The 13,198-nt window shown below is 43.3% G+C and overlaps 1 protein-coding gene across 3 annotated transcripts in view; it reads right to left on the reverse strand.

Moving 5' to 3' along the window:
- The window catches only part of PIK3AP1 (phosphoinositide-3-kinase adaptor protein 1), a 45,016-nt gene that overhangs the window by 13,710 nt on the left and 18,108 nt on the right, over nucleotides 1–13,198 (reverse strand). For 2 of the 3 annotated variants that reach the window (XM_055720585.1, XM_055720586.1), the window contains 6 exons: nucleotides 9,221–9,369; nucleotides 8,232–8,376; nucleotides 6,546–6,688; nucleotides 5,607–5,739; nucleotides 4,650–4,846; nucleotides 2,177–2,366 (listed from right to left, as the gene is read on the reverse strand). In XM_055720585.1, the coding sequence (XP_055576560.1) occupies nucleotides 2,177–2,366; nucleotides 4,650–4,846; nucleotides 5,607–5,739; nucleotides 6,546–6,688; nucleotides 8,232–8,376; nucleotides 9,221–9,369 (957 nt within the window). Of the gene's footprint in view, nucleotides 1–2,176; nucleotides 2,367–4,649; nucleotides 4,847–5,606; nucleotides 5,740–6,545; nucleotides 6,689–8,231; nucleotides 8,377–9,220; nucleotides 9,370–12,492; nucleotides 12,626–13,198 lie in introns of those variants that run through there. The other variant, XM_014281873.3, reaches the window with a different exon arrangement.

Consider the following 13,198-nt stretch of genomic DNA (forward strand, 5'->3'; position numbering starts at 1 on the left):
AGGAGCAATACACTAGGAGAACTTCAGAAGCAGGAGGAAACACATTCACATTCCTTGCTGAAGTATTACAGAGAACCCATATATAGCATCTCACCAATGAGGAAAACGTTTTCAAATGCAGACTCATTCAGCTCTGCTTTTCCGTAAAGAAACCCTAAGTACCTGCTTTAGGGACAGCTTGGTTTTTTACCTTTCTAGTGCTACTAGCCCTGCACAGCCTGCAGCACATTTGCATACCAGGAGGACTTTCTGGTGCTGATCCCAGAGACCTCTGCCACCCTGCCAATGTGGCTGCACTTGCAGAAGCTTTCCCTGAAGGATGTATGCCTGTTGGGCCTTTACAACTGAGGAGGCTTAAAGAAAGGAAAGCAGCCTGACTTCAGCTCCAAATGCACCACCCTTCCCATCGCATGGCAACCTTTCCTAGCTCTGCATTTCTATGCCTGTCAGCCAAGCAGGCTCTGTTTCATGTATTCATCCAAATGATCTGTCAGAGTGAAGCGAGGGCAAGAAAACCTGGGCACTTGAACAGTTTAACTTAATGCAGTTTGTTTGACAGAAACAGGCAAGGGGACATGCACACAAGCAATGGAGACAACAGACAGAGGGAGGTGGTGATGATCTTCTGGAGGGAAGAGGAAACAAGCACCTTAAAACAATTAGTTCTTCCACCCAACAGTCTGCAGGGCTAGCAAATGGTTTTCTTGACAGGAAGCAATTACGATCTAAATCTGAACCAGTATAAGAATATTTTTGGAAAGGCTTTTCAGAGTCCAATTCAAAAATGGTCAATTACAGGGACTTTGGTTTGCATCCACAAAAGAAAGGAATATCCACTGCATAGTTTCTGCAAGATCTGGGAGATCTTCGGGGTGGAAGAAGACAAACTGGGCTTAGTGGGTTTAAGTATGTTTTTTCCCTCCACAGACTTAAATCAATGCTATTCAGAGGTGCATCAATTGCAGGCAGAGCTTCCAAACATCTAAAAACTCTCACTCCCATTACTGCAAACAATGGCAGCTTTGTTCCTTAGGAGTCCAGCCAGGCTGACTGCTTATCTCCATCTGAAGGCAGAATAGCTCTGTTTTAGGCAGGAAAACTATCCCTGCAGTGGCCAAACAAAACTTTGCTGAGAACTGGATTTCAGGCAGAGAACTGACAAAATCTTCTGCACTCAATAATCAACAAAAATGTGTTTTCTAACATCTAGAAGAGAAAACTAGCCCAGGATAGATAGAGTCTATAAGCAAAAGCACTTCAGTAAGAAAGCTTTTTCCCTGAGGCAGCACACTTAAAACTGCAAAAACTCTAGCAGTCCTTATGCAGGTACTCAAACTACGATAAGCTATTCTGTGCTCTTCATGGGAATCATAAAATGTATCAGTGGGATGAAGCCAGATGAAACAGCCAGATAAGTAAGAACAGCAAATTTACAATTGCTTAACACAGGTACTTTACTTGATGTTTGCAATTGGCCTCACTGAATATTAATAGAACTGTGAAAAAGTTAAACACATCTGCATATTTATCAGAATCATCTCTATAGTTTTAGCAATAAACCAAGTGAATTAGAATAATGATTTTTCAATTATGATCTTTTCACTACACATATTTCTACATGTTCATTTTCTTTTGTTCTCAAGCTTTTGAGCTAGAAGCTCGGCTCTTGCTTTTCGGTTTTCCAGTTGTCAGTAAAATCACATCTTACATAGTGTTCTTTTCTGCCAGTGTCTGTAGGTCAGTGTCCCTACCTCCCTAGATCTTGGCAGGGAAGAGCAGGACACGGTAGAAAATTTGGTCTCTTCCAAATGCTAATTCACTTGCTCAGGGTCCAGGGAGTTCTCAAAGCATTTAGGAAACAGCTCTTGATTTTGTACACTAGCAATCAAAGAAAGGTTTAGAGCAATTTTATCAGCCAGTCAACATCAGAACTGGAGCATAGTTTCCCTGTGGTGGCAGCAGGAAAGCTATAACCAGTCCTTCCTCCGAAACCCAGCTGAGGCACTGCTATGTATGAGAGACAGAGCAGTTTAGGCTGCTTGGACGGGGGCTCTGAGCAACCTGATCTAGTTGAAGATGTCTTTGCTTATTACAGGGGGGTTGGACAAGATGACCTTTAGAGGTCCCTTCCAACCCAATCCATCCTACAATTCTGTGATTCTATGAATATACATACATAGATCTTCTGGGGCACCAGGGACAAATCCAGCCATAGATTCATAAAGCTCTTCATCGGAGCCAGGATTCAAGGAACATTTCATTAACAGATCAGTGGACAGATGAGCCATGGACTCATAGACAGACTCATCCTCCTCGCCTTGCATCAGCTCCTCCTTAATGTGACTCTTCAGCATATCTGCAGTTTCCTGGAGAGGAAGGAGAGCAAGAAAAAAAATAAATGTTCAAGTCTCATTCAAACAAAGAATCTGAAGAATCAAAGTAAGCAAAGAGATATTTCGCTCTCTCATCACTGATGGGAAAAAAACTAAAAGCAGCCCATTCCCAAAGACTAAGGCTTCTTAAAGGAATTAAATACCCACTACAGCTGTCTGGGCCCAGCCTTCAAGATCTATGTTGTAATAGTAAGTAATGAAGGCGAAACAAGCTGGTCCTGACATTCTGAACAGCCACTACAGCCTCTCACCCCCTGAATTTCATGTCCTAGACAATGTCTGCAAACTCCTAGAATGTAAGCAAAGCTCATTCTAAAAATAAAAATGCTTGTCAAAGCTATTTTGGGGTCAGCATAGCTGACCATGAAGGGGAAAGCTTGTCACATGCGGAGCACTTACAAGAAAGCAAACTTGTAGCTTTGGTATAAACACAGTTTCAGTTTCTTGGTCTTAGCAGCAGCACATAACACCAGAGTGGGAGTACACAGACCCTTTTCTGTGAGATTAACAGGAAACCTCACAACAAGCAGCTTTTCATGTAATACAGGCAACTTTCAGTTCACAGGACAGCAGAACCCTTTTTCACATGTTTGCAACATGGGAGGTGGCGGGCAGGTGGGGAGGTGGACAGGGAGAATAGTGCAGATCTTCACCAAACCATCACAGGGGAGCAAAATGTAAAGCTTCATGCCTGTCTCCTCCCCAAGTTCCAACTAAGTCACAATCACAGCCATCTGAACCTGTTTCAGTACTACAAGATATTCTCCCACCCACAACCACCACCTCACAGCACTTCAGTCCACAGGACATTTCAAAACTGTCTACACATGCTTCCCTCCACAGTCAAAATGGGTCAGGCAGGTAGCTCATGCGATGCGTTAGGGAGGTGCCGAGGAACTTCTGCCAGAGAGAAAATTAGGTGAGTAAAGGGGTTTACTGGGATTTTCAGATATCCGTATTAGTAGTGCTTCTAGTTGCTACCTTGCAGTGGACATACTGGTGCAGATCTCTTGTGTGCTCTGCTACTAAGCTGCACAGATAGGTTGATGGTCAGTGAGTAGGACCTACTCTTAACACAGCTCTGTCACTGTCCTGGTGGAGAGAAGGACATGGGAGGAGCACAGTACTGCAATAAGAGGTTGGAAGGACAGGTTGGAAGGATTTCCTAAGCATCTCTCAGCCCAATGAAAAGATTTTAATCACACAATTAACAGTTTCTGCACCCCTCTTGATCTCAGAACACAGAATGACCTTTATTTAGCTCTGATGTATAAACCTAAATTCACACGTATGTCAAGAAGCAAACACCACATCTAAAATCCACCCATGCCTCCTAAATAGACTTAAACACTACTATAATTGGCTGGCAGAGCACACTAAGGCTGGCAGCAGACAACTATTAGGGATGCTTATGCACGACATGTCAACTGAAAGCAAAGGAAAATAAAATCTTCTCAAGAATTCACATGTTCTGAGTCAAAGAGCCGCTTGTTATTTTGAAGCATACATGCTGGTAACAATTAAAATGGAAAAGAAAGGATAAACCCATGCACACCAGAGGACCCCACAGAAACAACTGCCTGGTGCAGCTGGAGTCAGGTCCATGTCATCCTCTGGAAAAGTCAGAGTGCTTTTTTCTGGGGTGATGTTAGCTCAAAGAGAACTGAATTGTGAATTGGGAGTCCAGAGAGAACAAGTAGGGAACAGACAGCTATCCTAACACAGAAAGGAATGCATTTCAAGTGGAGTCAGCAGACTACACAGATCAGCCGTGAATGAAGCAATCCAGACTGTTCTATGACTGATCAGAGAGTACCTCAGATTGTACCTTCCCAAACATACTCTGTTCTATATTACTCCCTAAAGTAAGTGGGATGAAGGTGCTGTAGTTTTCCCAAGATCAGAGGTTAGAAGAGTACACCAAGCACCAAACACATCCCTGCGGAAACTTCATTAGATGGATGGATGATAAGGAAACCCAGCACAGCAGTGTCTGCTTCCATCTGTGGAAGCAATCTCTGCTTCCATTTGCTCCGTGCAAAAGCCCCAAGAACTCCCCCAGCTCCAGAGATGCACCTGACCCTCCAGCCTGGAAGCTTTCAGTGTGGCTGGATGTCTGTCTTCTATACCCTACCACACCACACTGCACCCTCTACTACCCCATCTCACTGCTGCTCCCACAACACTTAAGTGCCAAGCTTGGTGCCACTGCCCACACTGGCTGCGGGACAATGCAGGACTGCTGCTTCCTCTTACCACATATTCATCAATGAATTGGCGGAGGTCCTTGAAGCCATGCTTTTCTGCTATGGTGTTTGGATAGTGGCCATATTTGTTAGCTACACTGTAGGCCTGCAGTGCTCCAGGGCATGTAAGCAGCAACGCGGTGAGGTTCTTCAGCCCATATCTTGCAGAGAAGTGAAGCAGTGTTGGCAACTCCTCATCCCTCTGATCTGTGAGAACAGGAGCCTGTTAGAATCCAAGGTTCTTTCTAGCAGCCACAGACACAGTAGGTGAGAAACAAAATTACTAGCACACACTCAGACTAAAGCAGGTGTGAAAGCCCTGGAAAGTAGTTTCAAAACAGAGCTAACCCTAACTGAGGTATCCTAGCACATCTCCAGGCTTAAGTCCTATGACCTTTAATGGGGAATCTGCCACTGTAATACCTTAATGTATGTAGGATCACAGGTTTGCAAGGACCTCTTAGATCATCATTCCAGTAGGATCCAGCTGCTGAAAGGCAACCATGTCATGATGTGCAACCATGTCATGGTGGCACACCAACCCAACTGCTGAGTGCCCACTGCACACCTCAGAGCAGAGCTATATGGTGGGGAGAAAAGGACTGGGCTAGGGAGAAACACCACATGGGAGTGAAGAATAACAAGGGAGAAAATATGTGAAACATTTTGGGGAGCATCACCTTTTCACTTTGTGTTTGAAGCTGTCTACAGAGCTGCATGTCACAGTGCAAGGAAGTGAAACCAATGCATGTAATGAAAAAAGAAAAGAAAAAAGGGGTCACCCAACCCAAATGGCAATCCACCTTCTATAGGCATCATCAGAAATCTAGCTTCCTGGCTGAGATCCAAGATTTTGGGACAGCCTCTGCAGGTACCACACACTGCAGTGTTAAGGTACTCCAAGGTAAAACAACCGATACAAATGAAGTTTTAAAAAAAAAAAAAAAAAAAAAATCTTTCAACATACTTGTCGTCATATCTTCTTCTTCCAGCTGGTTGATTCCAAACAGGTGTAAGCCACTGGCAGGAATGTTCTTCTTGAGTGACTCAGTCAACAGTTTGTCCAGTGCTTCTATGCTGTATGGCACGATTTTAAAGGCCTAGAGATAAAGGGAAAGTGACTTTGGTGGACACTGGAGATTCAGTTAAGGTGATATTTATAAGGTGTTTCTTTACTTAGCACATATCAGAAACCAGTAGGCATAAACACTGCAGGCAGTGATGTTCAGCTCAAGCAAGAACATGAATAGCTTCCTGGTCCAGAAACAGAGTATCATTAATCTGAGCAGATGAGAACCATACAATCCACAACAAGACAGAGTACAATGAGAATGTCACTCATGCAACTGGAAGCACAGAAAACTGTTACTTCATACTTCCTTGACAGGCATAATGTTACTTCCAAAACTATTCCCATGAAGTGTCACTCCTAATCTAAGTATGAACTAATCCATCTTGAAGTGCTCTGGTGTTCACTTGTACACTCTGGGTTTGGTTTTGGACTGGTTCTTAACCAAAGGCTGGGAAGCATGCCTATTCCCCAAGCACAGCCCCGTACCAACTGCTCCACAACTTAAAATAAAAAGAAAGGGAAAGACAGTCTCCCCTGTCCCAGTTACGCTGGTGACTAACAACACTACTCTGTAGGCTTCCACTACATCCCAGTCTTCTCAAGTCATCAAGGTCTATAGCTTGAGTCACCTTAGCCAGCTATCTGCTCCAGAGACAGAAAAAGCACCCATGCTTTCACTAAAGGGGGATGTTAAGGTTATGTGAAAATCCCTGAATAACCTTGCATTTCTCAATTTCAGAAGAGCTACTTCATGGCAGGCACTTTTGTTTATGTCCACTTGTCTAGCCTCTGACAGAGCTGGTTTCCAAAGCAGCTGTTTGCTAGAGTCATTACCTGGCACATGAACTGTACCGGGTTGGCTGCATTAGCCAACAGACTGCTGATCTCCTCCATGTCCGTATGATAGGTGACACTTGTTTCTCCCACCATCAAGTCCCCTGAATATATCTGCAGAGGCACCATCCCAGAGGTTAAATCTTTAAAAAGAAAAAGAATAAAACACCATTGAGAACAAACAACGGGAATGAGTCTGCATTGAATACATCGAGGATAGGAGGAGTTTGGAGATACTGCCACCTGGATACCAGAACAGTTTCTGTTGTACTGAATTCATGAAGAGTCATGAAAAAAAGATGATGTTGGTCTGAACACTAGGTAGGAAAGTACTTTGGAACTACCCTCATAGCTGTGTCAATGCACATCACCTGTGACCTGCTAAGTCCTCTGCTAACATTGGTGGTCCAGATTACTGTTAACAGCACACCACCTCAAATTAGAAAGCCTCATATCCCTCCACTCCTGGCTTTCTCTGGAGCAGTCTCTCAACTGTGGCATAAAATATGAGGGCTGGGGAAGAAGGGGAGAGAAACCAGATAAGTCACTAGGTATTTTGCGACCCCCGTCAGCCTCAGTAGTCTCTGAATAAAATCAACTTAAAAGAATTCCAGCTTTGCAACTATACCCATGCACAGGATTTGTCTTCTACCTGCATCTTGGAAGCTTCTTGATGTTTTGTCCAGTATGCATTCATAGATCTGAACTTTCTTTTTGAAACACAAATATTTTGAATCCCACTGAAATTGATCTTTCTCTGCTTGACTGTTAACAACTTGGAAAATGATGAAATCGTTAGTCATGCACAGAAGGAATTAAAAATTTATTTCTCTTGCTGTTAGAAACTGCAGAGCTTACATAGTTGTACACTCCATCAACGTGAAGGTCATGTTTATAATTCAAAGTGCAAGTTAGTTTCCAGGTCCATGTTTAAATTATAAGTCTTGATTTAAGACAGATTAAGTTGAACAGTTTTATGTGGGTGAGGTCACCTTCTTTAAATCAATCCACCTCACTGACTTTATGGGAGTTGCAATGAGTATTAGTCTCTATTCTCAGAGCTGGCAAAACAACTCTTCAAGAGGAGAGACCAAAGCAGATTAAATAAAAATGTTGGAAAACTACTATCTCTATCTGTAAGGCTCTGAACTATTGCTCCTAAAGTTTAGTGAAACTTAAGTTTAGACAACCTACAGTTTTGTATATGTAAACACCAGTGACAGAACATATCTAAATTAAAAGGCAAGCCAGGATAAATAGTTTCAGCTCTGATCACAGAGAGCTCATTCACATACTAAGCACATGCTGTCATAGTCATACAATTTACTGGCACTTACCTTCTCTTGTTGCCCTGCCAATGCTAATGTAGTGGTGGTTATAACACCCTGTTAGGTTCAAAGTGCTTTACAATCTGCAGTCTGCTCTCAGAACTTCAATACAGTGTTTCCACCCCGCAAGCTTGCTGCTGCTGAGGGGAAAACTGAGCCCCCAAGCAGCAGTCTACCTCAGTTTCTCATCACACAAGTATCACAGATAAGAATGCAAGTTTAAGATTTCCTGACATCAGGTTTTCCCGTGTTGCAACCTTTACTGTGATACTTCTGGCACTTTTCAGGACAAGCAGGCTGCCATAGAAAGGAAGCAATGGGGGGCAGGGGGACGGGGGAGGCTCTCAGCCCAGCTTACTTGGAGCCTCCACAGAGATTGTATATTCATTCTCCATCTCAGCCAGCACACGCACAGATGATGCATTCTCTGGAGAGAATTCAACTTCAGTTTTCACTTCGCCATCTAGTTTACATTTCATGATAATATAAACTGTTGTCTGAACCTAAAGAGAAAAGGCATTACAACATAGGTTGTAGGTTCACAGCATAAGAACACTTTCTTTGTTAAGTCCCTTTTCTAGGGATTTTGTTATCATTGCAATTAACACAAATTATCATTTGTCATTTCCACAATCCTGAATGGTTTTGAGAAGCATCTTCCCAGGTGGCTTGTGTTACAGTTTGCACTAGCATAGACACATGCATTAAGCCAACAAAACTGCAGATTTATCAGCCAGATTTATAAACCGATTAAAGCTAGATTTATAAAATTATGTAGTTTCAACTCTATCAGTCTCTTTCCTCAAGCAGCACATCCCCACTCTAAACAGAAACAAAGGAAGAGACTTAGACTTCTTCCATCTGAGGGGATGCTATACTAAGAAATACCATTTTTCAGACAGGAAAGACAATCCAAGCTCTTTGGAGTCACTTGCAGGACATGCATCAGAATTGTCATGTTCGACTGCATGCAGGCTGTGAAGTTAATTGGTTCATTACAATCACTTTATTCCACTTGATACCACTAAATCTCACCAGAATGGAAGATGGGAAGTCAAGAGTGTGAACCTGCCTCACAGCACACAAGACAAGCAGCTGTATTAATGAGACTCTCTGTCAGTAAGTGACATTGCAGCCTAGACAACACTGGGCACCACATGTTACTACTCTGGGCCTAGGGAGCCGAGCTCATAATAGAGACACTGGGGACAGGGGGCTGAGAAGGAAGGTGACAGAAAAGGAATTAGGGATTAATTCCTGGCCTGTAAAGCTGTCCATTACAGAACATTATAATGGGTTGCACCAGCCCACAGCAAGAACACAGCCTGAGGAGTGGACATACAGTACCCCACACCGTATGCGGTCAGGCTGCACCACCAGATGGTCCCTCGTGCTCTTGGATGATCCATGTTCTTCACTCATGTCAAGTCCGTGGGAGTAAACTGGGTTCTTCTCGTCTTCTGTTTCTGTATCAGTCACAGAGTCACAGCCTGAGTCTAAAATAAAGCACAGAGTCCTGTTACATCACTCCCCTTTGCTGAAAATGCATATCATACACACCCGTCCTGAGAAATAGCCAGGGCGGTGATAGGGTGGAACGTGCTATTCTTCTCAAAGTAATGCTCAGAAAAGAGGATCTAGCTGAAGAAAAGGAAACTACAGAGCTTCCTCCTTTTTTCCTCTTAAGGGGTTTGCTGGGGAACATTCACAAAGACACAGAAGTGCTGCAGTAGCACTGAACATGCTTACAAAACAAACAACAGCGCCAGTCTTTGCTGAGGTGGATAGTCCCTTCCCATGTTAGGCAGGAAAATCAGTGTGTGTCAATGTCTAATGTAAGAATGATTGGCAACGAGACCCATCTGACTCCAGTTGTGCTCTGAGTATATATTGTTGGATGGGCAGCACCCTCTAGTCTTCCTCTCCTAAAGTAAATGAAGAAAACCAACTTTACTTTCATTTCAGTAGTATATTTCGGTTTCTGGGCTCTGCCTATGTTGCTCACCCCAATCCCAAGTTCATTATTTGTGTCAACAAAACACAAGGCAGCAGTCTGAAGGAATCCTGCTCCAGCAGGAACTATAAGCTGCTGTATCTATCTATACAAGACAGAAATTGAAACATACCAGAGCCTTTGTGCTCAAGAATAACAGTACTCTACCCAAACAGACCCAAGAGTAGGAGTAAATCTGTGTGTACAAAACAATGTTCTCATTCCTGTTTGCCAGTAACAGCACAGATATTGATGGAAGAGCAAACAAACTGAGTTGATATCACTGGCTGCAGAAACACCTAGCAAGAATTAACATAGATTACAGGTCTCCTACCTGTGCCAGGAAAGTTTCCTAACTAGAGAAAGGAAACAACAGACAACTTTGTATCTACTTAGTAGAGAGCACTTTCTTACCTAGATTCTACCTCTTAATTCATGATTCACACTTTTTTTTTCACCTGTCTCCCAAAGCATGGGGTAAAAGTCACTGACTTCCCCTTGCCAGAAGACTCCCTCCCATTGCCAAAGTTTTCCAAACCTTGGAAAACTGTGGAGCAGTCAAGAATTTAAGACAACATTTTGGAAGTTACTTACTACTTACTGTGAAACACATCTGTAAAGAGCAGTGCAAATTATTTACTAGATAAAAATCTCAGACTTGGGCTGGCAGTTTTTCTATTAGTAGGAAATGATCTACTTAAAATTCTCGGTCCTGATGCGAAACACCTAAGCAACCAACCACACTGTCAAAACTGTGGCATCCATGCAGTTAGGCTGTCAACAGTCTAGGTTTTACTCAGAATCCCCCAGCCTCTGGGTACATCAAAGTTTCCAAAAATCAAGAGAGCCAAAGTTATTAAAGCAGGCTTCTATTACAAGTTCATGTCCTGCTAGTTTCAAACAGTGAAGCCAGAAGTCAGTCAGGAATTTAAATCTAGACTTCATTATTACTACCAAAGATGTAAACTTAGGATATTTGAAATTCTTTGTCATGCACTTTTTTCCCCCTATATATTTAAATGGAATTTTATTAACTACATTAATGCAACTTTGCTTTCAGGAGACAGGTTTTAAGGCACAAAATCTTAGTGAATCATTCAGCTGAAATTTTTGTCACAAACAGTGGTGCACATTCACTTAACTTCAATTATGTGAATCACTCCACAGGGCAAGTAAGCCTAGTCACATCAGTACAAGTAGACTGCTGCTTTAATGTTTGCTGTAGAAAGACTAGAGCCAAAAATCTGCAGCTCTAGAGTTCAAGTAAAGCATCACCACCAACTCGGACATTTCTTAAACAACCCTAGAATAGTACATGTAATTGAGCAAATAGATTTTAATATTGCACCAACACAAACCAGCAGATCTGGCTAAGAAGCTACTTTGACACAAGGCCAGGTACTGAAGGTGGTCTTTGGGGTTTTCAGATAGTGATACCAAGTATTACAGAAAACGGACTGAGGTTTTAAATTCCTTAACTCATTACTTTAATTGATACTGTCCAAAGTCATCAGCTGTAAGAGTCAGACCCCAGTTTTGGAAACACTTCTCTTAGGGAAAGGTGGACTACTCCCACCTGGGAGCACAAGGCTGCCAGCTGCACAGGGACAATAAAGCACTGGTCCCACAGCCTTCCCTTACATGACAGCTATGCCAAGTGCATACACCATGTCTTTTGGGGAGGAGGAGAAGAAGCAACCACTACTAGAATAGCATCTGTGTTATCTCTGTTGGTTATTTCCAGTGTGACTAAATCAGAAAGACTAAGCTCACCACAGATAAGAGAGCGCCAATGATGACCAAATTACAGCAAAGCATAAATGTCCCTGCAATACACGCACAAGCTGACAACACTTGCCCGCATCCTCATACCAAGGGCATCATCCCCACCCCAATATAGAACCACTAGTGTGGCAATTTGTACCTCACTTGCTCAACATATGGTCAGTTTCAGAGGAAAATGAAACTTAAAGCTGTGGATCTCAGCTTCAACATCTACAGTAAGCAAGGATAAGAGGGAAGCAAGGAGAGAACAAGCCCGCCCGTCTCTGCTTTACTGACGTTATTTGATACTAGAAACAAGTTAACAAATAAAGAATAACTGGAGCTTTTAAGAAGTTCTGACATTGCCCGATCCTGTCTTGCACTTCCACATTCTTGTAACAGAGCTGACTGCGCAGAGGTCATATGTAAAAACAGAGCTCTTAGGTAATATGGGAAGAAGCAAGCAATGTTAATCAGTAATTGGATTAACAGTTGACAGAACAGAGTTTTGGGTAAGAATTATTCATCTGTTTTTTCATTCAGAAAATTCTGAAATTGCCAATTACCTACTTCCCACATAAGCAGTGAAGCGATACTATGGTCATCTTGCAAGTTCTAGTCACATGCTACTGACGTGTCAACACGCAAGCACTGGAAGAGGAAACCATACCATTACATTCGATAATGTCCATGCTCTAAAGGAACGTGCTGCTAGATCAGGCTTCCCACTCACCACGATACTTGAGTAATGACAGCCCATTTGCATATACAGATTCAGCAATTATATCATTATAATGATACACAGGCTAGAGAGGCCATCGCTGAGGAGATCAATAGACTCATTAATAAATTTAGTGAATACCTGAATTGAGCTTCTCCATTAGCCACTGCTGTAGGTCAAAAGCTCGTGGTTGTGAACAGCTCTGCCTTGACTAGAGGGCCTTTCTGTTCCCCTTTAAATGAAGGCTACCTCAGGTCACGCTTGACAGCCTGTGAAATACTTGTGAGCATAGCTGTGAGGGGAGGAGATGTGGTCCAAGAAACCCAACCACATTTCCCCTTGAAGAACATGCCTCCCTCCAGGAAGCGACTGGCTGAGCTGCAGAGAGCAGCCCTGCGCTAGCCTCTCTTGCCAGCCCTGCCAGGCTCCACACACAGCCACCCTGCAGAAACCCAGCTCCAGGGAAAGCCCAGGGAAAACGCAGGCATTGCCACGTGCTTCACAAGCCACTTAGCAGCTTTAGGAACCAACATGAAGCAGCCAGTTACTCTGACCTGTTGCTGTACAGCACATGCAGCTTGCTCTGTCATCCACTTCCTCCTGGCTAAGCTGGCGGGCTATCAGCATGGAGCCGACCGTTCTGTGGTTTCTCAGAAGTCAGCCCGTAACACCACAAGACACGTGAATGCTCAGGAGTCAGAAGCCTGTCCAGGCCACTCTGTCATCCGTATCTTAACACAAATGGAGCAACTAGGCAACAGCTTGTCTGTATAGGGTCTGCATGTACAGACTACCCTCCCCCTGGCATCAGTGAACACTTCCCATCCCCATCCATCTCAGCTCACCA

Source organism: Falco cherrug, chromosome 9 (assembly GCF_023634085.1).
Source record: "Falco cherrug isolate bFalChe1 chromosome 9, bFalChe1.pri, whole genome shotgun sequence".
Lineage (NCBI taxonomy): Eukaryota > Metazoa > Chordata > Aves > Falconiformes > Falconidae > Falco > Falco cherrug.